At 39.0% G+C, this 26,761-nt stretch overlaps 1 protein-coding gene and 1 long non-coding RNA gene across 2 annotated transcripts in view; one reads left to right on the top strand and one right to left on the bottom strand.

Moving 5' to 3' along the window:
* The window catches only part of LOC108059174 (adenylate cyclase type 6), a 43,338-nt gene that overhangs the window by 4,048 nt on the left and 12,529 nt on the right, over positions 1 to 26,761 (bottom strand). Inside the window, exons 3-26 of the mRNA XM_070215428.1 lie at positions 24,170 to 24,396; positions 23,360 to 23,626; positions 21,611 to 21,722; positions 19,721 to 19,872; positions 18,833 to 19,314; positions 17,021 to 17,400; positions 16,836 to 16,956; positions 16,186 to 16,366; positions 15,387 to 15,536; positions 12,512 to 12,633; positions 11,005 to 11,097; positions 9,934 to 10,080; positions 9,375 to 9,533; positions 7,291 to 7,435; positions 7,131 to 7,225; positions 6,902 to 7,061; positions 6,394 to 6,491; positions 6,084 to 6,174; positions 5,891 to 6,004; positions 3,679 to 3,828; positions 3,029 to 3,189; positions 2,561 to 2,694; positions 1,422 to 1,531; positions 32 to 201 (exon numbers count right to left, since the gene is read on the bottom strand). Coding sequence (XP_070071529.1) covers positions 32 to 201; positions 1,422 to 1,531; positions 2,561 to 2,694; positions 3,029 to 3,189; positions 3,679 to 3,828; positions 5,891 to 6,004; positions 6,084 to 6,174; positions 6,394 to 6,491; positions 6,902 to 7,061; positions 7,131 to 7,225; positions 7,291 to 7,435; positions 9,375 to 9,533; positions 9,934 to 10,080; positions 11,005 to 11,097; positions 12,512 to 12,633; positions 15,387 to 15,536; positions 16,186 to 16,366; positions 16,836 to 16,956; positions 17,021 to 17,400; positions 18,833 to 19,314; positions 19,721 to 19,872; positions 21,611 to 21,722; positions 23,360 to 23,626; positions 24,170 to 24,373 — 3,998 coding nt within the window. The 5' untranslated portion in view covers positions 24,374 to 24,396. The remainder of the gene's footprint in view (positions 1 to 31; positions 202 to 1,421; positions 1,532 to 2,560; positions 2,695 to 3,028; positions 3,190 to 3,678; positions 3,829 to 5,890; positions 6,005 to 6,083; positions 6,175 to 6,393; positions 6,492 to 6,901; positions 7,062 to 7,130; positions 7,226 to 7,290; positions 7,436 to 9,374; positions 9,534 to 9,933; positions 10,081 to 11,004; positions 11,098 to 12,511; positions 12,634 to 15,386; positions 15,537 to 16,185; positions 16,367 to 16,835; positions 16,957 to 17,020; positions 17,401 to 18,832; positions 19,315 to 19,720; positions 19,873 to 21,610; positions 21,723 to 23,359; positions 23,627 to 24,169; positions 24,397 to 26,761) is intronic.
* LOC138913017 (uncharacterized) lies at positions 13,585 to 14,831 on the top strand. The gene is made up of 3 exons (XR_011418585.1): positions 13,585 to 13,941; positions 14,160 to 14,235; positions 14,676 to 14,831. It is a non-coding gene; the product is annotated as an uncharacterized lncRNA (long non-coding RNA).

Genomic DNA, 26,761 nt, shown 5'->3' with positions numbered 1-26,761 from the left:
GGCCAGGAAGGGGAAGCGGATGAGGACTCACCGGAAGCGCTCCTCGCTGAGCAGCTCGTCGAAGTCGGCGATAATCTCGTTGAGCAGTCGCAGGCACTCCACGCCCTCGTTGTTGCCCTCCAGTTCCACGTAGAACTCGGAAAAGTTGGGAATGCTGGCGAACAAAATGCACACCGAGTCGCATTGCTCGTGGTAAAGGTCCTGCAACAAAGCAAATCGAAAATTCAATTAGATTCTGGGCTGTAGAGTTTCTTGCATCTGTTTATGGCTGTGCACTGAGGTGGAATAATTATAGAATACATAAGGTAGAAAGAAATCAAATAACCTTGTGTAAAATTGGGACAACAAAAGGACAACATTAGGATTTTCTGAAATATATTATTTAATTTCTTTATTTCTTTATAATTTATAAAAAACACAATTTGTTCCTGAGGATAGTTTTTCATGTCCTAGCTTATATAAAAATTATCTTCAAGTAATAATTGGTAATATTTTAATATTTTACACCCATAAGTATTCAAGTATATCATAAAGCTAGCGCTGGATTAAGCAAATAAAATATAATTAAAATTCCAAATCTAACATTTGCTCAGTGTGGTTCTGTTTGCCCGGCTCAAGTTGAGCCCATTGGCTTTTGTCCCGCTGCCAAAGTGGCTGCTCGTTGGCCATCAAATGCGGCTGGCTGCTAAGCTTGTTGAATTTGCATTTAATGCGGGAGGCTGCCACGCTGCCTCGCCTCCGAAAGTGCACATGCCCCCTGACTTTCCACCTTGCGGCAAGTGCAGTGAAATGTTTTCAGGCCACATACACGTGGTCACATCACAGTTCCCTGTCCCCGTCCGAAAACCCCTCTTTCCAACTACCAGGACTTTTCGCCAATCTGAATCCTTCACCACCAACTCATTCCCGGACCTTCACCTCCTCATGCTGCTCAACATTTGGCGCAGATTTCACAGCCACAAAGTTTTTTAATATGTTGAACAGTTTGCCTGCATGGCTCATGAATATATGACCACTATAAGGTCGAAGTCGGTACGTACAGTGGTGCTCAGCATAATGGCTATGCAAATTTACTAATTCTTGATTACATATTTAACTTGCATTACAGTTTTTGCCAAGAAACCAGTAAAATGTTATATTTAAAATTATTTGGTACTCCAGTTCATAGAAACCCTCTACAATACTTTTCTTAATAATATTAAAATATTTGTATTTAATGTATATTTATAAACATTTTATAATGATTTCTTTTTTATTTCGATAAGTACTAAAGCTATTATTATATCATTTTTAATTAGGTACGCCATGTTTAGCTACTATATAAGCCTACGAAAACAAGCCAGTGTTGAGATAATATTTAGTGTCTTTATTTTGGCCATGGCTCTATTTAATGGCATTTGTTAGTGCATTTGTATACTCACGTCAAGGTGCTTTTCGCGGCTCAGAAAATGTTCGGCTACGTGAACGGGCAGAATGTTTTCGAGCAGTTTACGGTTATAAGCCTGCAGGTGCTCCATATCCTCCTTTTCCTCTGCGAAATAAACGAGAAAAAAACAACGGCGGAAGCCCAGAAAAGAGGGCAAAAAACATAAGCGTGAAATTGAAATATCAGTTTATCAGTTTACCGAAGCGGAAAGTAAAAGCGCCAAAAGAGAAAGCACAGAGCTCAAAACACATTGCCATTGCCCAAAATGGGAAAAGCGGGGGAAAATGCCTTTGAGTGGGTGTGTGTCTGTGTGAGTGGAGGGAAGTGCAATTGTGCACTAATACTAATGAAGTGGCTTATGCGCTGAAAGTTTTCCCAATCCCTCAGTCGCTTTTCCTCAGAGGGAATCATTTCAAATCACTGACAGTGTGTCAAACGGAAAAAGAGACGTCATGAATGAAGGAAAACGGCTCGAAACTTTCCAACTCTCGAATTTTAATCAGCACAATAATTTGAGGGGCTTCTGTTGGCTGTACGAGGAATTTGCCAAAAATACGTTTGTGATTTTCGGGGATTACTTGCAACTGTGCGTATACTTGATATTCAAAGTTGGCAAGCCATTAAGTTTTAACATAAATAAGGTTTGGTATTTTGCAATGCTAAAAAGTTTGTTGTTAAAAATAGTTTATTTTGAAAATACTAAAGCCGTTCAAACATTGAAACGGAATTAAAAAAAACGGTTCTTTAAAAAGTTTACCCAAATTAAAAAAAGATGAAAACAATCAAAATATAATTTAAAATATAATTTAAATTAACAAAAAATTCTAGTATACAATGTAAGTAAAACTATTTTTACTTAGTTTCCAATTAGTTGGGACTATAATTTTATTAAAAGTAAACTGATAAATGTGAAATATTAGTTGAACTTAATAAGTTTGAAGAATATACAAGCCAACCTTGCATAGAAAGCATTTTAAAAAGTAGTGCCAACTATTCTCTTTGACCGTCTAAACTTGTTTTAAACATTTTCCCAAGTCGGAAACTTTGACTTGGCTGCCATTAGCACCCTTTGTCCACCTAATTTCCTTTGCGCACTTTCCACTCCACAACTAAGCATAATTAAACTTGTCTCACCCGTGGCCTGCAGCTTCCAAATAAAGTCCAGGCGGTAAGTGGCCTCCGTCTGGTGGCTGTGGAAAATCAGGGCCAGCATAAAGGCGAACAGGAATATGGAATCAATTATGTAGCGCAGCAGGGCCTCCTCGTTCCTGTTTCCATTGGCCAGACGGCGAGAAAAGGTGCAGTCGTCCCGAAATGGCGACAATGACAAAGTTATTCCGGTCCATTAAAGGGTAATACGGCGGCAAGGACAGAAACGAACAAGAGAAGTTACTGCGGCAGTTGATAAATGAATCCAGCTGTATTCAGAGTTGGTGCTAAATACAATTTTAATGCAGTTTGCGGCTGCCGTAAATGCATTTCAGCTGGTGCTCGCTTCCCCCCTTTAACCCACTGAGCCCCAGCGAAATTGCATTACGCCATAATTCGTTTTCATTCAGAGATAGAGCAGCTGCGGCGCTGAATGCGGAATGCCATACTTACGCCAACTCCTGGCTTATTTCCCGGCTGCGCGAGTACAAGTAGGTGGAGCAGGCCATGTAGCTGCCGGAGGCCAGGAGGAGCAGCAGCAGCTTCAGCAGGATCCGCAGCACTTGGTAGGTGGCACAGCTCATCATCGAGAGCAGCGTGAGCAGGAGGAACGTCTGTGGGCGACGGGGGAATCAGGGAATTATATATTCAAGGCCCGCCCACGCGGAAAAAAAACCCACAACAATTCTGTCATAAGGGCAATAAGCGCTACAAATGTTAGCACTTGAACATGTCATCTGAACAGAGTTAAACTGATATTTTTAGACAACTGAATATTTATATTAATAACCAAATATTAAATGGTATTCTTCAAAAAATGATTTTCAGAATCAGTTACAACTTTTGGAGCACAGAAAAACACCAGGTTTTTGGTGAACTTTCCAAATTTTTTTTATAAATATTATTTTATGAAAAAAACTGTAAGACAATTTGCTTAAAATGTTTAAAATATTTAAAATATTTAAAATCCTAAAGAAAGTGACAAAAATATTTAGTAAAACATTTAATCTTTATCAGGACTTTCAAATAGCTATTCCAGAAGATATATAGCCTATATACCATGTTCCATATATGCATTCACTTTCCCCTGCGAACTCACTCACATTGTAGGCCAGATAGAAATCGCACTCGGGTTCCTCGGGGGCATATATCTCCGTGTTGAACTCCGTGGCATTCAGACTCACAGCCTCGTTTACGTCCAGCCAAAAGCGCTTCCTCTGGAGCAACTCCAGTTGGCGGGAGGATTCCTGAAACTATGGAGAGCATGGCTAATTAGCTGTGCGGCCATGAAATACGCATTAGACAAGTTTAACGATCTGCGGCAGATTTTAACGAGCATCCAACAGGTCCTGTCCCTGTGTAGTGCGGTTCCTGCGAGATTGGCCATTAAGTGCGGCCCAAAATGAATACGAATGCCTCTTAAAGTGCCATTAAAACGCGGCCCGAAACAAACGGAAAAGTGACAACGAAATGTCAAAGAACTCGTGGCCCGAGACTGGCTGCAGACAAAAGCCATGGGGCAGGTAACAAGTTGCCCATAAAGCCACCTCTCACTTCATCATGCGAGCCAGGTCCTGGGGCCAGGATTCAGTCGTCGCCCCTCGATGCCTCCATGCCTCGTTGCCGTGTGGTTCTCGATGTTCTTGGCCAATGCCGAACTTTAATGGAAAAACTTTTGTTTTGACGCGCCCCAAACAAAACAACCAACATCGACGGAGAACGCAACAAGCGCGCCCCCGATTTTGTTTGGACTACAAAACGTAAATTTTATTTTTATTCCCTCTAAGAGGTCGCCACCCCCGGAATTTCTAGTCGGAAACTTTTGCCCTGAGCTCACACAAATGCACAACAAATGAAGGCTAAAAAACAAATCGAAAAAAGAACTTGGGATGCCCCAAAAACAGAGGGATAATGGCCTCAAGGCAGTTAGGATCCATTCCTTATTTCGGTACATAAACGTTGGAGATGGAAATCATCCCAAAACTCCGGTCTATGGAAGCGTAATGTTAGACCATTCTGTTTGCGCATTTGTTGCGCATACGCAGCGTGTGTCGCATTAAAGTCAACGAAAAATCGTGTGTGTCGAAGCGAAAATAACTTTTTTGACATAAATAGAAAGCCAACAAAATTATTTGACAAATACTACTGAATTTTATCACATCCACTGGAGGTGGAGAACAAATTGTGATTTATATTTAAATGGCTGTGAATACATTAAAGCAAATATGGATGAAAATAAATTTTAAAAGTGTGAAAGCAACAAACTAAAATTGTATAATATTGTAAGCTAGAAAGACAAATTAAAATGTATATGGGCACTTCCAAAATGTCGCTCGGGACATTTGCACACCTTTAAAGTTGAAAAAAAATTGTAAAACAATGGATTTTAATTTTAATTATGGGCTTTTCTTTTCACTCTTTCCAAGCTCTATTTTTGGTAAAAATCTTAATTTTGTACCACTTTTAGTTTTTAAGATATCGGTAAAAAACTGCCGTATTCGCTCGGGACAAAAATAGAAGTGGATTTCGGGGAAGTTCATACAACACCAGAAATTAGCTAATTCTGATGGAATATTTGAATGCGATTTTTTTTAGAATGTCGTTCAAACATGTCGCTATGAAATGGTTTTGGTTTTACTCTAAAATTCTTTGCCGTTTTTTTTTTATGCAGTTTCAACCACATTCGCTCGGGACATGTCGCTCGGGACATTTTTTCCGACTGTTTTGTAAAGCGGATTTCTTTACCTCTATCTCTCAATTGCTGGATGTTTTGCTTTTAACTTAATAGTTTAGCATGTGAATGAAGCATTCAGTACAGAAAAATGTCACATATTAGCATTCCTATAGGATAAATTTACAACAGAAGACAGGTCCAAAAAATAACAAAAAAATAGCCAAAAACTGATTTTTGCGTATATTGGTGGGGTTTGTCATAAAAATAATCAAACTATACCCCAAATTTGTAGTTAAGCTCAGTATCCAACTAATTAGAAACTAATATCGGGGCAAAATCATGTGGAAATATGTTTTATTCAAGTTTCAAGGTTTTTGGCTTGGTGGACTTTTTTTTGGAAGTGCCCATATTTATTTTAATATATTCAATAAAAAACCTCTTATTAAAGTAATACAATGAATAATTTATTCCCTATTATTTATATTTTTTATTGTTAAAGGCACTTAAAAAGTCGCTCACAATTAAATTAAAACCATTTTGCTTGGTCCTTTTGAACTGCACTTAAATATTTATGGCATTTTATAGGGCCAGGCAATTAATACAGACAGCGGGTAATCGGCGATTAAAATATGTACACTCACCATGGCCAACAGAGTGGTGAGGACTATCAGGGCGACACTCGCAAAGGCGAAAAACTGCGATATCCTGCGATTGCTATGAATGCGCAATGAGAAGCGTTTGATGTCCGATGGCAGCTAAAAAGTTTGGCATTCCGCCGAATGAAAAATGCAGGATGTCAACATTCTCCCCCCCAAACTCTTTGTGTGTGCTCACCTGAAAGTTGATTTTATGACATGCCACCAGAAATACCAGGAGCCCGAGCAGCAGCAGAGCGCCCGTGGACAAGGCCAAAATCAGCAGGGAGCTGGAATGGAATGGAGGAGCGGAATGCCAATTTAAATGGGTAGCAACTTTTTCGGCAACACGTATACGCAGTGGTGTATGCAAAAGAGTTGAGGGGCCGGCGGCCATGCATATATGTTGAGGTTTATAACAGCGCCTCGCTTGGACGCCCCAAAAAATCATACCCCTTCTCCTGTCGCATTCAAAAGGCCAATCCCAATCCCAATCCCCACCAACTTACCTCTGGAACACCACCAGCCGCATTATGCTGGTGCCGAGCAAAACCAACAGACTGCAGTAGAAGTAAACACACAACATGCGATCCGGTTCGCTGGCGTACTGAAAAACAGAGTGGTAAAAGCACGGCTTAGATATACATTATGTATATTTGTTGACTGGTGGAGGGCAGCACAATAGCCCAGAAATAAGTATTCGGTCCTTGTTTTTACTTTGGCCATCGAGAAGCATAAACCAAGGAATGTAAATAACTTTTTATGCTTAGAACAGGCATTAAAGCAGTCTTAAAAGCTTTTTTAAGGGATGTACTTTAACTTAATATTAAGAAAAAAATAAATAATAAAAATAATTAAGAAATAAGATAACATAAAAGCAAATATTATTCGTTAACCAAATTAATTATAATATACCTACTAAAGAGACTACTAAATTAAATTTTGAAAAATTATTAAAAAATATAATAATCTATATATTTTCACCTTTAAAAATTCTAAAAAAAGTTAGACATTTACCTTTCTTTCCAGCACATTATCCTTGAAGCAAAGCAGCAGAGATTGACAGTGCTCGGCCCTCAAATGATCAATGCTGCGGGCATCGATGGCTCGCATTAGATACTCGTTTACCTCGTCCTCGGGATCCTTGGTGCTCTCCGAACTGTCGCCAAAGCCAAATCTTCAGAAAAGTAAAAATATAATTAAAACTTAAAAAAAGCAAACAAAAATTGATTAATAAAAGTCCTACTTGGATGTGTGCTTCTGGGCCGTTCCATGGCCCATCATGCGCAGTTCCTTGGAAATATTGCCATTGACCTGCAGGCGATTCCGAGACTTTTTGTGCTGGAAATTAAATATGCGTTTCCCATTTAAGTAACCTCATCAATTAGTGAAAAGGGTTAACTCACCGGCCTGTAAATGTCCCCCGGCACAATCAGGTACGTTTCTATCTGATGATCCTTGAGATACGAATTGCGTTCGTTACCCTTGCCGACCTCCACTTCGTAATCGCCATCCAGACACTTGAGAGTCTCCTTGGTTATGTGAACGCGTCTGGAAAAATGTAGAGTAGAATAGAGGACACATTCTAGTGATTATCCTTATCGGCTTAGGGTTTTTAGTTGTCTCTGTAGCTCGGAAAATGCAGTTAACCACAGGAAACACTCGCATTAAATGCCTAACAACCCATTTTCCACGCCCACATTTAAACTGTCTGCATTTTTCCCTTTCCCCTGATTTTTCCGAGCTTGCAAAATAGTTTTTAATGCTGTTCTTGGCTGCTGAGGAGGCGAAAACCCGACACAGATGCTCCTGTTTCTGGCTTCCTGGCATCCTTTGGCATCGCTTGGCTGCCAAGAAACTGCCTGTTGTTGATTCTATTGATAATTACACGACGCTTTGTTATGGATTGCTGTAGTCCACATTCCCCGAGGCAACTTCCTTCTGCTGCTAACGAACTTTTTACATGCCACGCTCGCTCAACTCTCGGCTGAAATTGCAGCTTATCAGGTTGGAGCTCGGGCTTTGGGCTTGGGTTTTGGCCAACACCCACTGCAGCTATTTGCTTTTAATTTCACCCGGGACAGGGCTAACAAACGAGCTGCCGTCGCCCGGCTGACCCAAATAAACTCAACAGTTACTTAAACTTCCACCCAAAGTCGCAGCGTGAATATTCGCAAAAAACCAACACAGAAGGAAAATGCAGAAGGAAAGCAGAAGAAGCTCGTAGCGGGGAAAATTGTAAGTAGACGAGTACTTCGACCCTTTGTTATCTATTATTGTTATCTATAAAGAAGTACTATCAAAAAGCTAGGAGCCAAAAATTCAATGCATTAGCATTCTAGGAATAAAATATACCTTACATTTTAAAACGTTGACCAAATTTAATATATCATAGAATTTACTAAAACCTTTTAATTTTCTATATCTAAAATAGATTGCGAAATCTTGATATGAAATATAAGATATTTAGTATTATACTTTATGTCCTGCAAACAGGTCTTTAAAATTTCATAATAATCTTGATACTTAAAAATTATATAGATGATTAAATTTATATATAGGGAGTAGTAAAGGTAAGAAAAGTTTATTCTTATATACTTTCAAGTTATCTAAAATATTCTGAACGATCTTTATTGAACCAAATAGCCTGATATACCTTCGCCAACCTGAACTTCTGATGTCAGGGGTATGCGAGCAGAAACAAATTGCTCAAGTGTTGAAGTGAGTGCAGCTGAATCAACAGCAACAAAATATTGTTGTGGGGCACTTATCAGTAGTGGGCGAAGTGGGTGGCGTGGGCGTGGCATGCAAGTTGTGGCCCATAATCGATTGGGTGGGCTATTTGCCCAGGGAGGGGTGGCTATTTTAAAAGGGGGTCGGCAGGCACTCGTAAGTTACCAATAACTTGACGCCTTCAGTTAACCACAAGACGCACGCAAAATACTCTATGTACTATGTGTGTGTATGGCAATTACAACGATTAAGACCACAATGGAGAGGCACACCCTTGGATCGAAGGACGAAGGACGAAGGACAACCGCAAAGCGACGACACTTTTGGACTTTCAAGTGCCTTTATGGGAGGAACTTCACACAATACAACTTCTGGGCCGCCACAACAAGTTGGCTTTAATTGTTCCCCTCAGCCTTTATTGGCCAGCATTTTCGGGGGACGGAGGATATTACGAGATACATTCCCTCCTGCACAGCCATTATTCACAGCTGTCGCCAGAAGTGGCTCAAACTGACCGAAACGGGACTTTCAATGGATTGAATTGGATTTGCTGGCAGAATGAAATTGAATTTGCCAGGGGAATGGCAGCAGAATGAATTGAGTTGAAGCGAATTTCCCAGGATTTCCTGGGATTTCCCCACCCACGAAACTCCCAAGACAATGGACACTTTTGAAGTGTCAGCCGATGACAGCCAAAGACGCCAGATCAATTAATTTCAGCTAGACGATTAGAGGGGCTTAGAGGTGGCACACTCACCCGGGAATCCCGCCGCTCTCCATGTGGTTGGCCAGCGTTACGTCGTTGGACCAGACGTCGAACTGCCACTTGACCAGGCCCAAAACGCCGCAGTGCACCCGTCCTGTGTGGATGCCCACTCGCATGTTCACATTCACGGCCATAACCTCGCGGACCAGGCTGCAAAATGAGAAGGGAGCAGAAAACAAAGGGGCATTGTATTGGGTGCAATTGCAAAAATATTATTATTAAACTAAAATTATTTCAGGCATTTTTTAAAAATTGCACATTTTTATTAATATGATATTTACTAATTTAAAAAATTAAAAGGTAATTAAAATATCTATCGAGTGAGTGTTTTGCTTCTATGTATTCTCTACATATTCTCAAGCATCCTAAATAAATCAATTAAATTATTAATACTAACTGAAAAAATACTTTCTAGATTTTATTTTCAAGTTAATGGGTACATTTATTTTGGGACACATTTATTTAAACACTTTTCTCCCTGTGTCGCCACAACAAGGCCGCAAAACAGGAGTTTTCCTTTGTGTTTCTGCTTGCAGATACGGATACTCACGCGATGGCGTCAATCATATCGAGTCCCATTTCGACGGCACAATGGGCGTGATCCGGTCGGGGTTCTGGCAGCCCGGAGACGCAGTAGTAACAATCGCCCAGCAGCTTAATGCGCAGACAATGATGCTCCGCAGCCAATCGATCAAAGCTGCAATGGCGGTGGAAAAGTGGAAACGAAGAAGTTGGAAAATGGACAGGAAAATCGGCACAGAACACAACAATAAGCGACACACATCATATCACACATCTCGGTATATTTTAAAGAATTTAAGCCCTACACAAAGGAAATAAAAGGGTTACCAATGGGTAGCCTTTCCAATTAATGGAGACCCAATTAAAATGAACCAAATTTGGCCTATTCTTTCCTGATATCAATAGCTTCCAATTAATAAAGGTTTCTGATTTTGATTACATCTGCCTTTAAAGGTCAAACAGCTCGTTTATTTTGGCTACTCTTTTACCAAATTAACCACGAAATATTATTGAAAATTAATATCTCTAAAAGGTCAAGAGGTTTAAGAACCTCTATTATTACCCCTTTCCACATTCTTTAACTTTATCTTATCTTCAGCCATAAAACCAACTTGTTACTAATGCCTCGGCTCGTTTACAAAGAGGTCAGCAGCTTTATTTGTTTGCCCCGAGGTCAGTTTTCCTTCGTTCACTTGGAGCAATTAATACAGCCACAGGCTCTGTCTGGGTTTCAATTTCATGAATAAGACAGGGACCCAGACAGATAGAAGGGCACTGCGAAAAAAACATTTCACCTGGTAGATACATTATCAAGGTTAAATATACATAGACTAGCGCTGAATTTGGTAAGAATTAATATTTTAATATTAATTAATATTGGCATTATTAATAAATCACATTATTTGTCAGCTAATGTAGGAATAAATTCGGATGGATTCATAGGCTAGAATGTCTTGCACCCTTAATCATAAACCATTTGTAGTCGCCCTCTTTTTTTGCCAAGTGTATGAACTGTTTGCCATTAATTATGGCTACAAACCTTGGCCCTTCCAACTGGTCCATTCAGATGGCACATCCACTACCCATTCCGAATACTCACCGGGCAAAGAGCTCGTTCAGCAGACGCACCAATTCCTCGGCGGTGCACTGATCCGAGAGGCTGGTGAAACCGCAAATGTCCGCAAAAAGGATGCTGGAAAAGTGGAAAAGGGAAATTTGAGATGAAGGAAGGATTCAGGCGACGGAAAAGCTGTACACAGAAAATATTGTTGCATTCCGAATTTAGAAGTACGTCGGAAGCGTTATTGGGTTTCAAACCAAATATACGACTTTTATTCATATTTTTTCTGTGTGAAAAAATAATAAAACGTGGTTGCTTTTTGCTGAAACGTTAAATTGTTGAAGTTAATATTTGCCTTTGAGCAAAAACAATGTCCTGTTACTTACGTTGTGAGATATTTTCTTTAAAAAAATGAAGAAAACATCCTAGAGAGTTTACTTAAAGCAACAGGAATGTTTAATATATTCCCATCCCACATACTTTTTCCCTCAAAAACTCTTTTAGCTTCCGCCTTCTGGATAATATTATTCCCCCTTTATTTCAGCCTAAATTATGTGTCGGTTATTTATTTTCCTAAATCTAACGATGTTAAATCCTTTTCACGTTTCTCTTGGCCTATACGACATGGCCATGTGTTGACAGAGCCACGTTAGCACGGCCACTTGTTTCGCTTTTGCTGATTTTACGACTCGTAACTGAGAAGGGCTTAGTCGGCTCAGCGCGTAATTTAATACAAAATGGTTGAGGTAAAGTTTGGGAGGGTAAACATAAAGTAAAGTAACAATGGAAGTCTGTTATGAAAGCTGACGGCAGGAATACTCTAATATTATTTATGGGCAAGAGAAAATTCAAGACATTATTAAAATTTGTAGTTTTTTATCATGCTTCTCGGAGACGTATTGATCTGTAAATTAAACTAGACATTTGAATTCAAGAATTACACATAGCTAGTTTTTTTTCCAAAATTTGTTGTGTGAATTCTTCGAGTTTCAGCTGAATTTCTACTATCTAGAATTCTTTTAAATCTATAATGTAAACTAGACACTTGAATTCAGGAATAAGGCATTGCTAGTTCTTTTTCCCTTAAAATTTGTGAGGCTGCTTAGAATTTCACCTGAATTTCTATTTGAAAACCTAAAGACGTTCACGTTCTAGATAACTTTTCTTTATCTCCCCAGCTGTTTTTCACATTTTCCCCCTTGACAACTTGGAACACAAATCCCAGCAACTCCTTTAGAGAGAAAGCGAACAAAAAGCGACAGACGCAGGACATTTTTGGCTCAAACAGGTGCGCCTCAAAGTATGCTTTATTATGCTTGGTTGACTACCGTTGTGTGTGTGTGTGTTAGTCCTGTGTGCGTGTGCCTTTGCCACTGTGTGCGTGGCGCTGTGCATTTGGTTTGGCTCCTTTTTGGCTTTGCATACAAATTCATTGCTCGCGTTACACGCTCAGACATTCAGACATTCAGAGACTCTCAGCCGAGCAATTTATTGACTTTGCATGCAAATAAATTCGCCCACCCCGCCCACCTTCGCGTCCACTCACCTGACGTTCTCGTGCCGCTGGATGTATATCTTATGGAACTGTGTGTCACGTGGCTGGCCCGCAATGTCGTCCTTCATCTCCATGGCCACATGACGAGGCAGCACCGACAGCAACAAGCGCTCCTGCAACAAATGGATCTGCTTTAATACCCACATCCATTACAGCCACCCGAAATGCGATTTCAAGCTGAATCTGGCTCCCGGGATCAGACCGCATAAATTAACTTTACGATTTCGTACTCTATAAAAATAAAGTTAACCTGGTGAACCAGATCAATTTTGTGTTTATATTTTAAGAAAAAATTAAAGTATTGCAAATGTAAATATTAAAATTATAAATACTACTTTTTTAGTATTTTAAACTTAGATAATGTTAAATGTTGTCAAGCAACTAAAAATGTAAGTTTTATAGTGAAAATTAAAGAAAGCGCCTTAAAGTTTAACGCAATCATGTTTTATATTTTCTGTTCAAGAAGTCATCATCAAAAGGTGTCGACATACGTGGAACCCCTCTACACGGAACACCATTTGCTTGTTATATTCAAGATAAAAGGCCACTGAAATCCGTAGGAGGAGTATATTCTTCCGAAAAGAACGAGATGAATCAGTTACGAGTTGGTCCTCAGTCAACATTCCGTTTGATGCAAACAATTTTTTGCGAAATTTGCCCGGAGTTCATTTGTTACGCTGCTGGATGGGCCTTTTCATGTTTTACTCCTACACACAAATAAGGTACCTGCTGATTTTTCTTTGTCTACAGCGTTAAAGGAGTTTCTTGATTCAGCGAAAGCAACATTAATGGAAAGAATCAAGATACTCGTAGCTCTAAACTTAGATATTTTATAAGAAATAAACCTTTAAATACGTTTTTAAAATGCAAATGAACAGGAAAACATTTAGGGAATTAATTATTCAAATAAATAAACTTATAAATCTACAAATATTTTAGAAATTTGTACACTCATAAAAATTAATTTCTAAATTTTGGAAATCTCACCATTGAATCGGCCTACCTTTGAAAATAGAAAAAAAATTTCTTGTTATTAGAAAATTGGCCTTTGAATACAGAAAACCTTTCTTGATGGAAAAAATTCAAGAAAGAATTTTTCTTAAAAATAGAAAAATGAAAATCTCATATGTCTGTTTTGCCGTCGCAGCCAAAACATTTTTGTACGTATTTTAGGACAAAATCACCTTTGAATATATGAATGAAATGACCCTAGAATATAGGAAAGTAGCCATTGACTTCCTTCGGCTGCCGAATGTTAACGACAAGAAAAACGAAGTGGGACGAAGGGCCTACTCGGCCCGACTACTATCCGGCTACCGACTTCTCTGATCCCCCGAGCGTCAGTTGTGAAAAAAATTCGTGAGTGATGGACGTGATTTTCAAGCGGATAAGAGGTGAAGCCTTTTTCCGAATATTCAAAGGTATGTAAATATGTATATAATTTTTTGTATAGCGGGCGTACAATTGTATGTATGTAATTAAAGGATACATTTCAAATCTCTTTAACAAGCGTATACCAATTTAGGTGAATTGTTTTTTAGCTAAGAGCTACGTACATACATACATTTGTACATAAATTTGTGGGTGTACAGTTCTATAATAACTTTATCTTATTACTCGCATTTTATTTATTTTTCAGAGTGAAAATACCTGCAGTTGCAACAGCCAAATAATTTGTTTGTCGAAGCTGTAATTTTGTTTTAAAACCTTCTAAGGTAAGAAAAATATGTTGTATTTGTTTGACATACTTATGTATGCATGTAAATATCTATGCATGTACGCGGCTCACCCGATCTGAAACCCGATTTTCAACCCTTTCATATTCTGCTCCTCTCTCTCGCTCGCTTGACCTACGCGTCGCGACGTTTCCTTCTCCTTCTTAAAATTGTCATGATCTGACCTGCTTACATTCGGTCTCCCTTCGCGCAAAGGACTGTATGTAAATATATATGTATGTATGTGGCTCTTTCTGAAATTAGATTTTCAACCCTTCCTTCTTCATTTTCTACCTGTCTTGCTCCTCTCTCGGTCGTCTGACCAACGTGTTTGTATTTTGGCTATTATTAACATTACATTATTATCTATTATCTAAAAACATCTATCTATTCTTATCTAAAAACAAATCATTGATATCCCAATAACTCTTTTTTTCCAGATGAGGAAAGCCGAAGAAAATAATTTTTTATGCCTGCAACTACATATTTGGTTATAATAATGTTTTCTTAAGTCAAAAATGTGTTATTTAAAATTGTTTAAATGTTCAGTGTTAAATGTTTTAAATTTAAATAAATAAAATATGCAAAAGAAAAAACCAAGTTACATTTTATTTTTAGGGTTTCAGTGTTAATATAAAACTTCCCTTCAAGAAATATTATTTCTTAAATCAAGAAATAAAATTTCTTGAAAGGAAATTTAAACAAGAAAGAATTTTTCTTGTTCAAAAGGTGCCTTTCTAAAAAACCCTTTCTTGTTTTAAGAAATTTAATTTCTTGAAACAAGAAACAAACCACCTTTGAAACAAGAATCGCCTTTCTTGTTTTAAGAAATATTTTTTCTTGTTTTTATGGTGGCTTTCTAAAAAACCCTTTCTTGTTTTAAGAAATTTAATTTCTTAAAACAAGAAATATTTTTTCTGGTTTTAATGGTGCCTTTCAAAAAAACCATTTCTTGAAACAAAGGTGAGGTCGCCTTTGGCAAAAATTCAAGAAAGAATTTTCTAGATTTTAAGGAAATTCTTCGATTTTTTTTTATGAGTGTATATTTCCTACCTTTAAAACGTTTTAAAAAATCTATGCATTGGTTTTCTTCTTAAGTTCCTTTTCTTTTAAATGCTGCAGAATATTTTCTCCCCCTAAAAAACACTCACCTGTTGCTGATTCTCGCGCTGTGTCCTCAGCCTGGCCTCGATGCACTGCCGCGTCTCGATGAACGCCTTACGCTGGGCCTTCTCCTTCGGCCAGTGGGTGTAGACCCCGGTGAGGTTGGCCAGGAGCAGGGCCACCAGAGTGCAGAGCAGCTGCGGGCGGATATTGAGGCATTAATGACATTACGAGCCATAAATACAAGGAAAACAACACTTAGGCAGTGGGGAGGCGGAGGAGCACCCTCCACATTCTCGATTTCATTCAATTTGGCGGCAATTTAATTTCATTTCATTTACGTCTACTCCCAGGCCCTTGGACACGTGCCACTCTCAGCTGCTGTTTTCCGCCCTGCTTTTCCCATTTTCCGCCTGCTCCTCAGCAAAGGAGGCAATTAAAGCTGGCTTTCCACCCACTCTACTTCTCTATTGCGCAGTATTTCAATTTTATTATTCGCTAAATCAATTTGCATTTGCGGCTGAGTGAAACTGCCAAACCTGTTGATAGATGGCTACATGCTTCATTTGAAATGTAAACAAAAACAGCAGAAAAAGTCATACGACACCCTGAAAACGATGTTTTCTTTCAACTGAAAGCGAGATAATCAAACTATAATGGCGTTGAATAGCTTTTTTTATTTATATACTTGAATAAACTATATTCAATCATTTCCGACCACTCAACCCCTTTTGGTAATCACTCAAATTCAAATAGCAATTAAATCAGATATCATTCGTGCACTACAAGCCACAGTAATTTACCAAATCGAAGACCACAGGTGTATCATGAGTCCGCCCCACTCACCTCCTCCCAGTGGAGCACCTCCACTTCCTCGTCCTGCATGGCGGTGAACCTCAGGCAGGTGTACAGATGGACGACACTCAGGAGGATGCCGCCGATCAGAGCCTCCCGCAGGCGGAGGGGCAGCATCGTGTAGGTCATGTAGATGAGCACGATGCAGCAGGCGCTGCCGTTGAAGGATTTGCTGCCGGAGGAAATCGGACACGAGAAGAGCGATTAGGACACAGGAGCCCAGATGCGGTTGTTTGCTTAGCCCGATTCCCAGTTCTCGCAATTAGCGAGGCGTGAATGATTAATTTTGCCGGGCCAAGCAACAGCTGCCGTGCACAGGGAGAAATTTTACGGACTCTAAGATCTCCAAAGACTGATGCTATTTTTTTAAGAGGTTTCACTTGATGTTAATAAATGATTTCGCCTGTATTTTAAATTAATTATTCAAAAAGTGCTATTTAATATTTAAAATATAATTAAATAATAATTTCTAAGTAAAATTTATAAATTCATATTAAAATTGGTTATAATAGTCTACAGATTTAGGAGTCAACTGAAATCGTTTAAGTTTAAATTTATAATCGACTCGTAGTTGAATTGATTACCAATCAATACTCTCTTTTCTGTGGAGTCTGAAAAGTAGTAGAAACCTGTTTACCAACCTGGGTTGCATGGCATAGCTGACGGCCACCTCGATTGCCAGGAAGGTGCCCAAAATGACGTAGGACACGAGGACCAGGAAGATCTCGTTCATGGCCGGCTTGGAGAGAATGCACAGCAGGACTGTGGGCAAACACAAAGGGATTAGGCCCCGAAGTCGGGAGTCATTCGATGATGAGGAACTCACAGGCATAGACAATCCCGCAGATTAGCATGACAATGAGGAAAACCAGCACGGACTCGTCCACCTGCATCAGGATCAGGGACACGAGGGGGCCGTAGCCCAAGGGAGTGTCCAAATTATCTGTTGCAGGTCCAGCGCCGGCGTTTGACGATGTGTTTAACACTTCATCACGTTCCGCTTGTGAAATTTGATTGTTGTCGCGGACACGCGGCGTATACGTAATGCGTTTACGCCCTTCATCACCGTCATCATCATCATCACCATCGTCGTCGTCACGAGAAACTGTGTACACATCATCGGGGGCAGAGTCAACAATCAGCTGGGCACCTCCCCCCTTGACCAACCCAGTGTCCTGCAGGCTCCGCTTCTCCCGAATCCTGTATCTGCAATAAAGTCCGAAATTTCATTTCGCTCGCATCTCAATTGATGAAAATGTCTGTTTTGTGTTTGGCTAACTATCTGTCTTGCCGGCATTTATGGCCAGCATAAATATTTGTGGCAAAATAAATCTAAATGTAAATGGAAACGGCAGGGAAAATGAATTCGAGGAGTCGGTTATCGAATACTCGCACGAGCTATTGATTAAAGCATTGTGTATTGTGTGTCCTTGCAAGAGATATGTAAGCCTAATTTTTTGGCACTATATGTTGTGAAGATGAACTTGTTGACAAATATTTGGGTGAAAATAAATTGAAATAGTTGGTCAAGGAAAAAACACGCAATACCAATTTATGTTATTTCTATTGACAACTTATTGAGCAGTGAAACTCACTTCTATTTCTTGAATATTTATTTAAATTTAATTTAACTATGGAGTTATTCTCTTAAATTCCTGACCTTTTAATAAAGCCGAACTTTAGTTATTTTATTTACAACTTACTACTTATTACCACTAAATAAGTACTTAATTTGGTCTTTGAAACTGAACACGTTTTTACTTATTTCAAGCTTTATCAGCTATTATATCTTAAATATAACACAAGTGGAATTTCACATAATTTCGACTCAAATTACGTTTCCTTGAAGTTTTGCAAAATGTCAAAACAAACTTTTAGATTCATTTGTGCAGTAAAATTAAAGTGATTCGTCTAAAAGTGTCTTCAAATTCAATTTCAACACACTTTTTCGCACTCGATTAAAGCCTTGTCATGGATTCGCTTCGATCAATTGTGGCCTTGCCTGTGCTAAAATTACTTTTCTTGAAGCTTAACTTGTTCCAGCCCCTCCAGCCTGCTTTAAATTCAATTTGAGCCTTCTTTGGCCATACTTTTATGGGCTCAGCTCTTTTTGGGCAGCCTAAAGTTGTTTGATTGAATTTCAGGAGGGCGCTCGGAGTAAAACCTCAAATGCGAGCTGTGCAAAATATGAATCGCCTTTCGGGAGAAACACATTGTCGACCAGGGTGACCTGTCAAAACTTGCCTCTTCTTTTTCATCTATATTACAGGCCTCTATTTTTGTCAGCAGTGACGAACAGATTGCTATTTTATAGCTGAATCTCGCTATTTTAACTTTTAATGAAAAAGTTAGATAAATGTAAAATATTTAAATAAATACAAAATTTTTTTAAAAATATATGTATATAATATCACTTTATAGTAGGTTCATAAAACTATTTAGTGCCAAGCTTACAATTTTATTATAGGGAATGATATTTTCTAAATGTTTTCCACTTATGAACATGAAAGTTTTGTGGTTTATGAAGATTTATAAATTAGGTCAAAATATTTCTGATACTATAATGAGGTATACATTTTCTCATAAGTAATCTCTTAAGTATATGTTATCACTGCCAATAGTTGGCAACCCTACTTACCTGATGTGATGTTGTTGGTGCGACTTGTGCTTGTACCGATGTTTGTGGAGGCGTCGATAATGCTTGCGCTTCTGCCGGCGCCACTGCCGCCCAGGCTGCCCATTATCGTCGGCTTCAAAATCGGCGAGGTTGCGTTTGTGTGGGGCTTTCAAATCGGAGCCCCCGCCCTCCGCCTCTCTGGCCACCCAACTGGCATTGGAATTGAGACCCAGAGCCGAAACGAAGCTCCTGCCTTGGGCAATTTGACCCGCTGATGCCGGCGGCTTCATTGTGGTGGTCGTCAAGTTGCCAACGGTCGCATTTGCGTCCAGGCCGAGTTCGCTGATTTCCAACAGCAGGGAGGTGCTGCGCCGCAGCTGCAGCGTGGTAAAGACCAAATGGGTGCAGGACAGGGCCAAAATCAGCGCTAAAAGCAGGGCCAGAATGTGCGTCGTATTACTCTGGTTCATACGCAGAAAATACCGCTGATACAGCATTTCCACCTGATTGCCAAAGGGAAATGAACGCACTCAGAGAATTAGTTTTCAAAGATTTTTTTTAGTTAGAGAAAACTAGAAATTTGTTAAAAAAAAGTTATTTTACTCAAAAAAATATTAAAAATACAACTAATTTTTTTTACTAGAAAATTAATCTTTTTAAAATGCAGAATCAAATAAACGATGGCAAAAAAATAAAATTAAATTAAATTATATACAGTCATAACTTTATAAAAAGTCCGTAGGTTAAAGACCCATTTATTGGAAATTTTTTTCTAGTGCTTGGAAAAAAGTTGAGCAAACTAAGTAGCAAAGCGGGCGAAAAAGTTTCAAAGAACGCCGTCGGTTGAGGAGGAGTCGGAACTTGTTTGGCAAAGGATTTCACGCTAAGCCTGCAGCGTAAGGAGCTTACCTGGAGATTCTTGAACTGGTGCGTGGAGCAGAGGCGCAGGATGATGCGGTTCAAACGGAACCAGAAGGAAATGCTGGGGCTCACAGGACCATTGCCAGTTCCGGATCCGCCGCCCAGAACCGGATTGTTGGCCTCCACATTGGCGGCATCGCCTGAAAGCAGATAAATTCAACTTGAGGAGTTCTCCTTGCTAGGCCTATGAATACGCCCCCAACAAAAGCCAAATTAATTAATACCCCAGCCAGAATGTTATCCCAACTTGAGCTCTAAGTGAAATTCAACTACAATTAGCCTCAAACGTGATTGCAAATTGCTAGCCCAATTTGCAAGTTCAATTACAGCTGTTGCATTTTCACGTTTGAGTTACCACACAAATGGGAAAAGGCTTTGCCACTGATTAGAATTATGGAAATCATAGTTATAAATCTGGCACAGCATGAAATTGGAAAGTTTTGCTATTCGCAGAAGCGTTTTGATTGTAAATGGTCATTGACATGTGTGAATGAGCTGGTAAATGCAACTAAATTGTTTAATGAATTATTTATGTGTGTAAATGCTGGTTGCAGCTATCGATGACCTGTAAATTGACATATTATTTAAAAATTAAATACTTTGTTTGTGGCTAATTTATAAGTGCAAAAAGATAATAAGTAACAAGGCGGAAAAAGGTTTTATTTCTATGTTTTTTTATTTGCACGATTTAAAAGCACGGATTTGAATCGAGGGCTTAATTAAAAGCCTGAATATTTAAGACCACTAAGCTGGGCTTGAAGACTATTATCTTTGAATTCATATAAAAAGCTATGATTTCTGACCTGCATATCTAAATGGGATGTGTGTAAAAAGATGTAAATTTGTAAACCTCCATTGATACTGGTTTTTTAGTCATTAAAGTCAAAAATTAATGTCTATTCAATTTATGTAAAAAGAAAAGTTATTCATTCTATCAAAAATCAATTTTATTTGGTAACCCCTGAACTATCCAACGATTTCTTTTAACTTGATAAAAACATCTTATGTATCTTTCTAGGCTACAAAAACCCAACAAAGACATCTATCCACCCACATAATCATATTTCTGGGGCTATTGTGACAATTCGAGTACAATTCCTTCGGTTAACGTGTTATACACATTTTCGATTTGCCAGCCATTGTGTGCGGCACATCATCGCTCCTGACATTTCCCTCCCTGAGAATGGAAACCTTGATTTCAAATGCAGCACACAAAGCCATAAAATATTTTATTGTAAAACGGAGAACGTCAGCCAAATCGGCATATTAAAATCATTCAACTGTCCCATGTCCTGACCACAAGGCAAAAAAGAACCACAAACTCGTAGGGGAGGCGTGGACTGGAAGGGATCTCGGAGTATGTTTTTATATGCATCAATAAATAAATGCCAAACGTGATTATGTAAATTTCCATAGAAATCTACGCAGCTAGCTCTATACAGATGTCTATCGAAGCCAAGGAAAACCAAAGGCTGGCTGGGTTCTTTCGCAGGAACACACAAACTAAAATAAATCTGGGTGGAGGTGGTGATGGTGGATGATGGAAGGAAGCTGGTGCGATGATATGGGGACTGGGCATCCAAGGCAACCTTGAAGGGGGAAAAAATACGATATGTGAGTGAAATGCCAATGACGAGGAAACGTGAGACGAGAAAAAGAGACGAGACTGCGAAATAGCCTCGTCAAATTCAATATGACAATGACAATCAACTTGTGACATTTTGAGCGGTGTGGTGGGGCAAAAGTGGGTAGCCCTTCTCACAAGGGACGGCATGTGAGCATGCTGGTATTTTTATTGACCCTCAGTAGCCCCTGTTATGAGAGCTAAACGATTTCCTATTACCCAAGATTTTTCCCACATTTTTCCATTCTTCTTACCTGGCTGCAGCAGCTGCGCCTCGTCACGTTGGTAGATCATGGGACTGTGGCAGGTGGAGCTGGAGTTTGTCGAGTCCATGGATTCGTCTATATTGCACCGCGTAATGCCGGCCTTTAAAGGTAGAATGAACAAAATAATTAATAGAGCTGCAGGGTATGTAATCTCGTTTAGACATTTCAACTAAACCGCAGTCATGAAGCAAATAAAATACCAATTTATTTATTCCTCAAACAAACAACTTTTTAATTGGTTTTTATTGCACATATTTGAAATATTTTTCTAATAGAATGTAATTAAACCTATGTAAAGCCGCATGTCAAATTATTTTTCGTATAAAATATTTGCAAACTAATTTAATTATTATTAAATTATTTATTAATCAAGAGAATAAATTGTTCAAATTCAAAGTAGTAAAATATCAAGATAATTAAGCAACAGAAATTATACATGTTAAATATTTTACAACGAATAATTTACCTACTTTGATGAACATACGTAAATCAGTCGCTTAATTATAATAAATATACTCGCATTCTTTTATTTACATAAAAAATTCACTTGGCTCTTGTAAGTATGCTATGATTTTTTATGGGGTCCGCAAACAATTGAACTAAACGTTTTACCCACTCATGCACACCCTCACCCACACCAGCACACCCGCACACACACTGCGGCAAGTGTGTTTGGATCCCCGCGGCGTTTTTAAGCAAATTGCCGCCCATTTGAATGTTAGAAATGTTTTTTTCCCTCTCGCCTCTTGCCTTTTCTTTTTTTGCCTTTTCAATTTGCTAAACTTTGTCAATTGACTCTTGACAACGAACGCAAATAGAAATACCCTCACACACACAAACACACGTGTGCAGTTGCTAAGTGGCCCCCTGTGCATGTCAGCTTAGCCATGCAAGTGTGTGTGGGTTAGTGCGTTTTCCAGGACATCGCTTGTTAGTTGGCATTAAAACACGTTTGTATAGAGTAACGTATCTGAAAAACTATACGGGGAAACAGATAAAAAAATGCAACTTAAAACCTCGTTTGATAGCAACAGCTTAGTATCATTATGTTTTCGAGACCAAGAGCTCATTTCAAAACAAACCACTATAAAATAATTTTTTCATTCAACCGAGTGCGCTTTAAATTCTCATTAAATTGAAATTGTAGAGAACACTTTTTATAACATTTTGTATAAAATATAGTATTACAATTCTTCTATTTAAGCAAATACATAAATATTTTACAGAGGTAAACCTTAAAAATTTTTGTTCTTACAGAAAAAATGCTTTAATTAATATGTTAAAAAAAGAGCAGTACGAAACGAATTTTCTCCTAACTGGTAAAATTAAATACTTAAATGAAAAGAGGTTTACATCAAAAAACGCGATGGAAAAATTTGAAGAGTTTTTAATTAGCCCCAAGCCCAATTTCGGCATCGATTGCGATAAAACAATAAATTTAATTAAAGCAAAATTTTCTGACAAGCAGACGGTTGGCTCGTGCCAGATTGTTTTACTTTAAATAAATTTCCCAGGGCGAACGTTTCGTCCCTTCTCATTTCCCATTAGCAACTTCAGCCATCAATGAAATTGTATTTAAATTTAGCTCGGCCCGGCTTATTTGCGGGACAATTGAATTACATATTTAAATCTCCCAACAGGTGGAAGGAGGCAGAGAAATGGGATTGGTAGTCTGCCATCGACGTGCCGTCCATTAGGCGGGCAAATTAATTGATGCCAGAATCCCCTCGTACTTACCGCAATCAAACTGCTGCTAACCATGGCCTTGCCTCCCTTGGCACTCGTATTGAAATGTTCGATCACCTCCCAGTTGGACTTCTTGGGCGTCGACGGCTGGGTCTGGGTCTGCGGTGAGCCCGCTCCGGAGGAGGCTCCCCCACCGCCGCCCCTGCCCTCCTGGCCGGGCACATGCAGCTCCATGGAGGTCTGTTGGCTTCCGCCTCCTCCACTCCCCGCCTGACGCAACGAGGCCGAGCGGCTGAAGAACTTTCTGTGTTTGCTCTCCTGGAAAAAATATGATGAAATGGTGAGTACACGGATGAGCAGGAAAAATAAAGTCGAGACTGACCTTTAAAATAAAAAAACGTAACAGAAACACACCTGAATTACGGTCTAATGTTTTAAATACTCAAAATTGAAAAACATTTTCATAAATGGGAATAAGAAAATTTTACAAGTTCCCAGAAACAAAACTCAATTTTAATTATTATTTATATGTAAGGTTAAAAATAAAAAAAATGTGGCTAAAAATTGCATTGTCTCATTGAGTTAAGTATTGGTCTTTTATTATTTTTTATTTAATCGATTAAAGTTATCTAAAATAAGTAATTTGATTAATTTAAAATAAGATATATTTGTTATAAAATAAGCTGCGATCTTAAATTCATTACAATCTGACTTGAAAGTATTGAGAATTCCTTGACACATAGTAACCTTAAGTGGAATACATATTTTTGTTAAGTGCACAGGCTTAGGTCTTTCCTTTTTCCCCAGTGAGCTTTTGCGCAATGATTTCGTGTCTGAGAACGTTGAGGTCAATTAGCTCACCTCCTTGCTGCTGGCCAGGCTCGAAGTTCCCGTTCCCGCTCCAGTTCCAGTGCCGCCAGGACCTCCGTGACGCATTCCCCGGAGGGAGAGCCGTTTGGACCACTCCCGCTTCTGGCTCTCCGATGACAGCGAACGAAAGATGTGGGTGGCACCGCCGCCCACTCCACCTGGGCCACCTGCTCCCGCTCCTGACGCCCCGCTCATTTGGGCAACTCGACCCTCTGGCGCTGAAACGGAGAGAGAGAGGGGGAAATGGAATTGATTTTCATTTTACATGCTGAAAGAGGCACAAAGAACGACAGGCAGTGCGCTAATTTCTAAACAAATTGCCAATTTTTGCGCTCGACAGCGACAGAAAATGGCATTAAAACAATAAATTCGATTTAGCACAGGCGAAGGCAGAGGCAAACCCCAAAACAAAGCAACTCAAACAGAAACTGCCGCCCCCGCAAAAAAAGCATCGCAAACTGACGCCGCCAATAAATATATCGTATCTACTTTTCGGATTCCCCCAACCCAACCGCCCACTTCTCCTCAGATATAAATATATATATATATATGGGTTTTTAAGGCTTTTTTCGGTTTTTGTTTTTGGGTGCCGGCCCACTTAAGTCTTACGAAATGCTCGCCAGACACGCAAGGTCCTATCAAAACACAAGTCGCGAAAGAGACGGGGCGACTCGAGCAGAAAGAGATGGGTAGGCCCACAACGAGTACAACTTCAGATTGTTTGTTAAATTTTCGAATGAAACAAAAAGTCGGAAGCAGAAAGTACAAAGAAATTTATCAGCGATCAAGCGAAGTTTTAATACCCTTTTAAAGTCATAAAGTAAGGGAGATTATCTTTGAAATACTGCAGATGAGCTGGAGGAATGAAAGCAGAGATTATCTTACATTTATGGGATTTTGAAAATATGGATTGTATTTTGAAAAGACTTGCTTCTTACTTGCTTCTCAAAAAATAAAATGAATATAAATCCCTTTTTTAAATTATTGAGTAAAATAATAAAAAACTGCTTTAAATAAGTCGGAAATTTAAATTTTATAGGTAACGATAAAGTGGTATTATTATTTACTATATCAAACCGTTCTAACCTAATAAATATAAATATAAAAAAATTTAAAAAACATACTCTTAAAGTTACATAATTTAAAGTTTTATGTACCTAAAAATGTATCGAGGTTCCCAATGAAGTCAAGCGACTCGATTTCATTAGCATTCCAAACAAAACTGTGCCACAGACAACAGCAAAACAAAAGCAGGGTGAAAAGCGGGGCGGGAGAGGCGGAAATAAAAGGAAAGAAAGCGGTTCGAGGGAAAACTTCCATTGTGGAAAGTCTTAAAGCCAGGCACAGGTCGTTCGCCGCTCGCCGGCTTCTTGGCTCTTCATCGTCTCGTCTTCATCATCGCCGTCTTTTGCCTTTTGTCGGCTTTTGTTTTTAGCCAGAGGCGGCGTTGAAAACTTTGCCAATACACGGCAGAGGGGGCGTGGCAGCCAGAAAGGGGAGAAAGTGAGAGGGCCGAGCACAAGTGCCTGGCCAACGGCATAAATATGTCAAAAACACAACGCTCCGCGTGCTATAAACAAATTGGTTTGCTGTTGCCAAAAAATAAATATGAAAAATTTCAACAAAAAATGTAATGGAAAAATGAATATTTAAAAAGATAGCAAAGAGTTCTGGCAGAAGTACGAACCTATCGAGTAACATAACAAACAATTCAACGAAATTCACTTAAGAAATTCCTTGGAAATTCTCATGAATCAGTTCACGCAATTTGCCATTCAGAATTCTGTTTTTTTTTTCACTTTTGCCTCCCGTCGAGGTGAAATAATGCTGCGGAGGAAAAACCCGAAGTTCATAACATAAACTATAAGTCATATTTCTTAATTCTGCCAACGCTAAATATTTGTGTTTTTCAAAGGCCAAATTTTAGGCAATTCAACACTTAATTAACTCGTTCTAGAGCTTTTGCAATGGAATAAAATAACGAAAACAAATTAGGCAATCAATAAAATGAAAATTGGAAAACCAATTTCGAGTTTTCAATAAGAAATTTGGCCAATAGATGGGTCTCTAAAGCTGGCAGCAATTAGGAAAAGTTTACTAAAGAATAAAACTAGAAAGACAGCTTATATTTGCTGCGAAAAGTCTCCAAAGTTTACTTCCGCACTAAAACTAAAAAAAGAATCTCAAGTTTTTCCAACTTCCCGCTCATATGCAAAGTAGGCAAAGGAAAACTCAACTTCGAGGGGGGGAGAAGAGTGGGAAAATCCCTAGAAACGTTGCCCTGGCAATTGAAAAGTCTCTTTGACGAAAGCTCATAAATGTCGTCATCGTCTGTCATTCGACACTTACGCCTGCCTTCAGGAATCATTCATTCGTTGGCTTAAGTCTTAAGCTATTTTGCATTTTCCTACGCCGGCTCTTGAACTTTTCCAAATCGAAGTAGACGGCGAAGAACATGCTGACAGAAAGCAGGATACAAACGGATTTAATTGGCTTGAACTGTTTGGTCCTTTGGGGATAATAGGCAACAGCTGAGTACGTAATCAATCACAAATTATAATTTTGGGATGCCAAATCAAATGA

Source organism: Drosophila takahashii, chromosome 3L, assembly GCF_030179915.1.
Source record: "Drosophila takahashii strain IR98-3 E-12201 chromosome 3L, DtakHiC1v2, whole genome shotgun sequence".
Classification (NCBI taxonomy): domain Eukaryota; kingdom Metazoa; phylum Arthropoda; class Insecta; order Diptera; family Drosophilidae; genus Drosophila; species Drosophila takahashii.
Note: the sequence above shows the minus strand (reverse complement) of the source record. Positions and strands in the feature narration are given on the sequence as shown.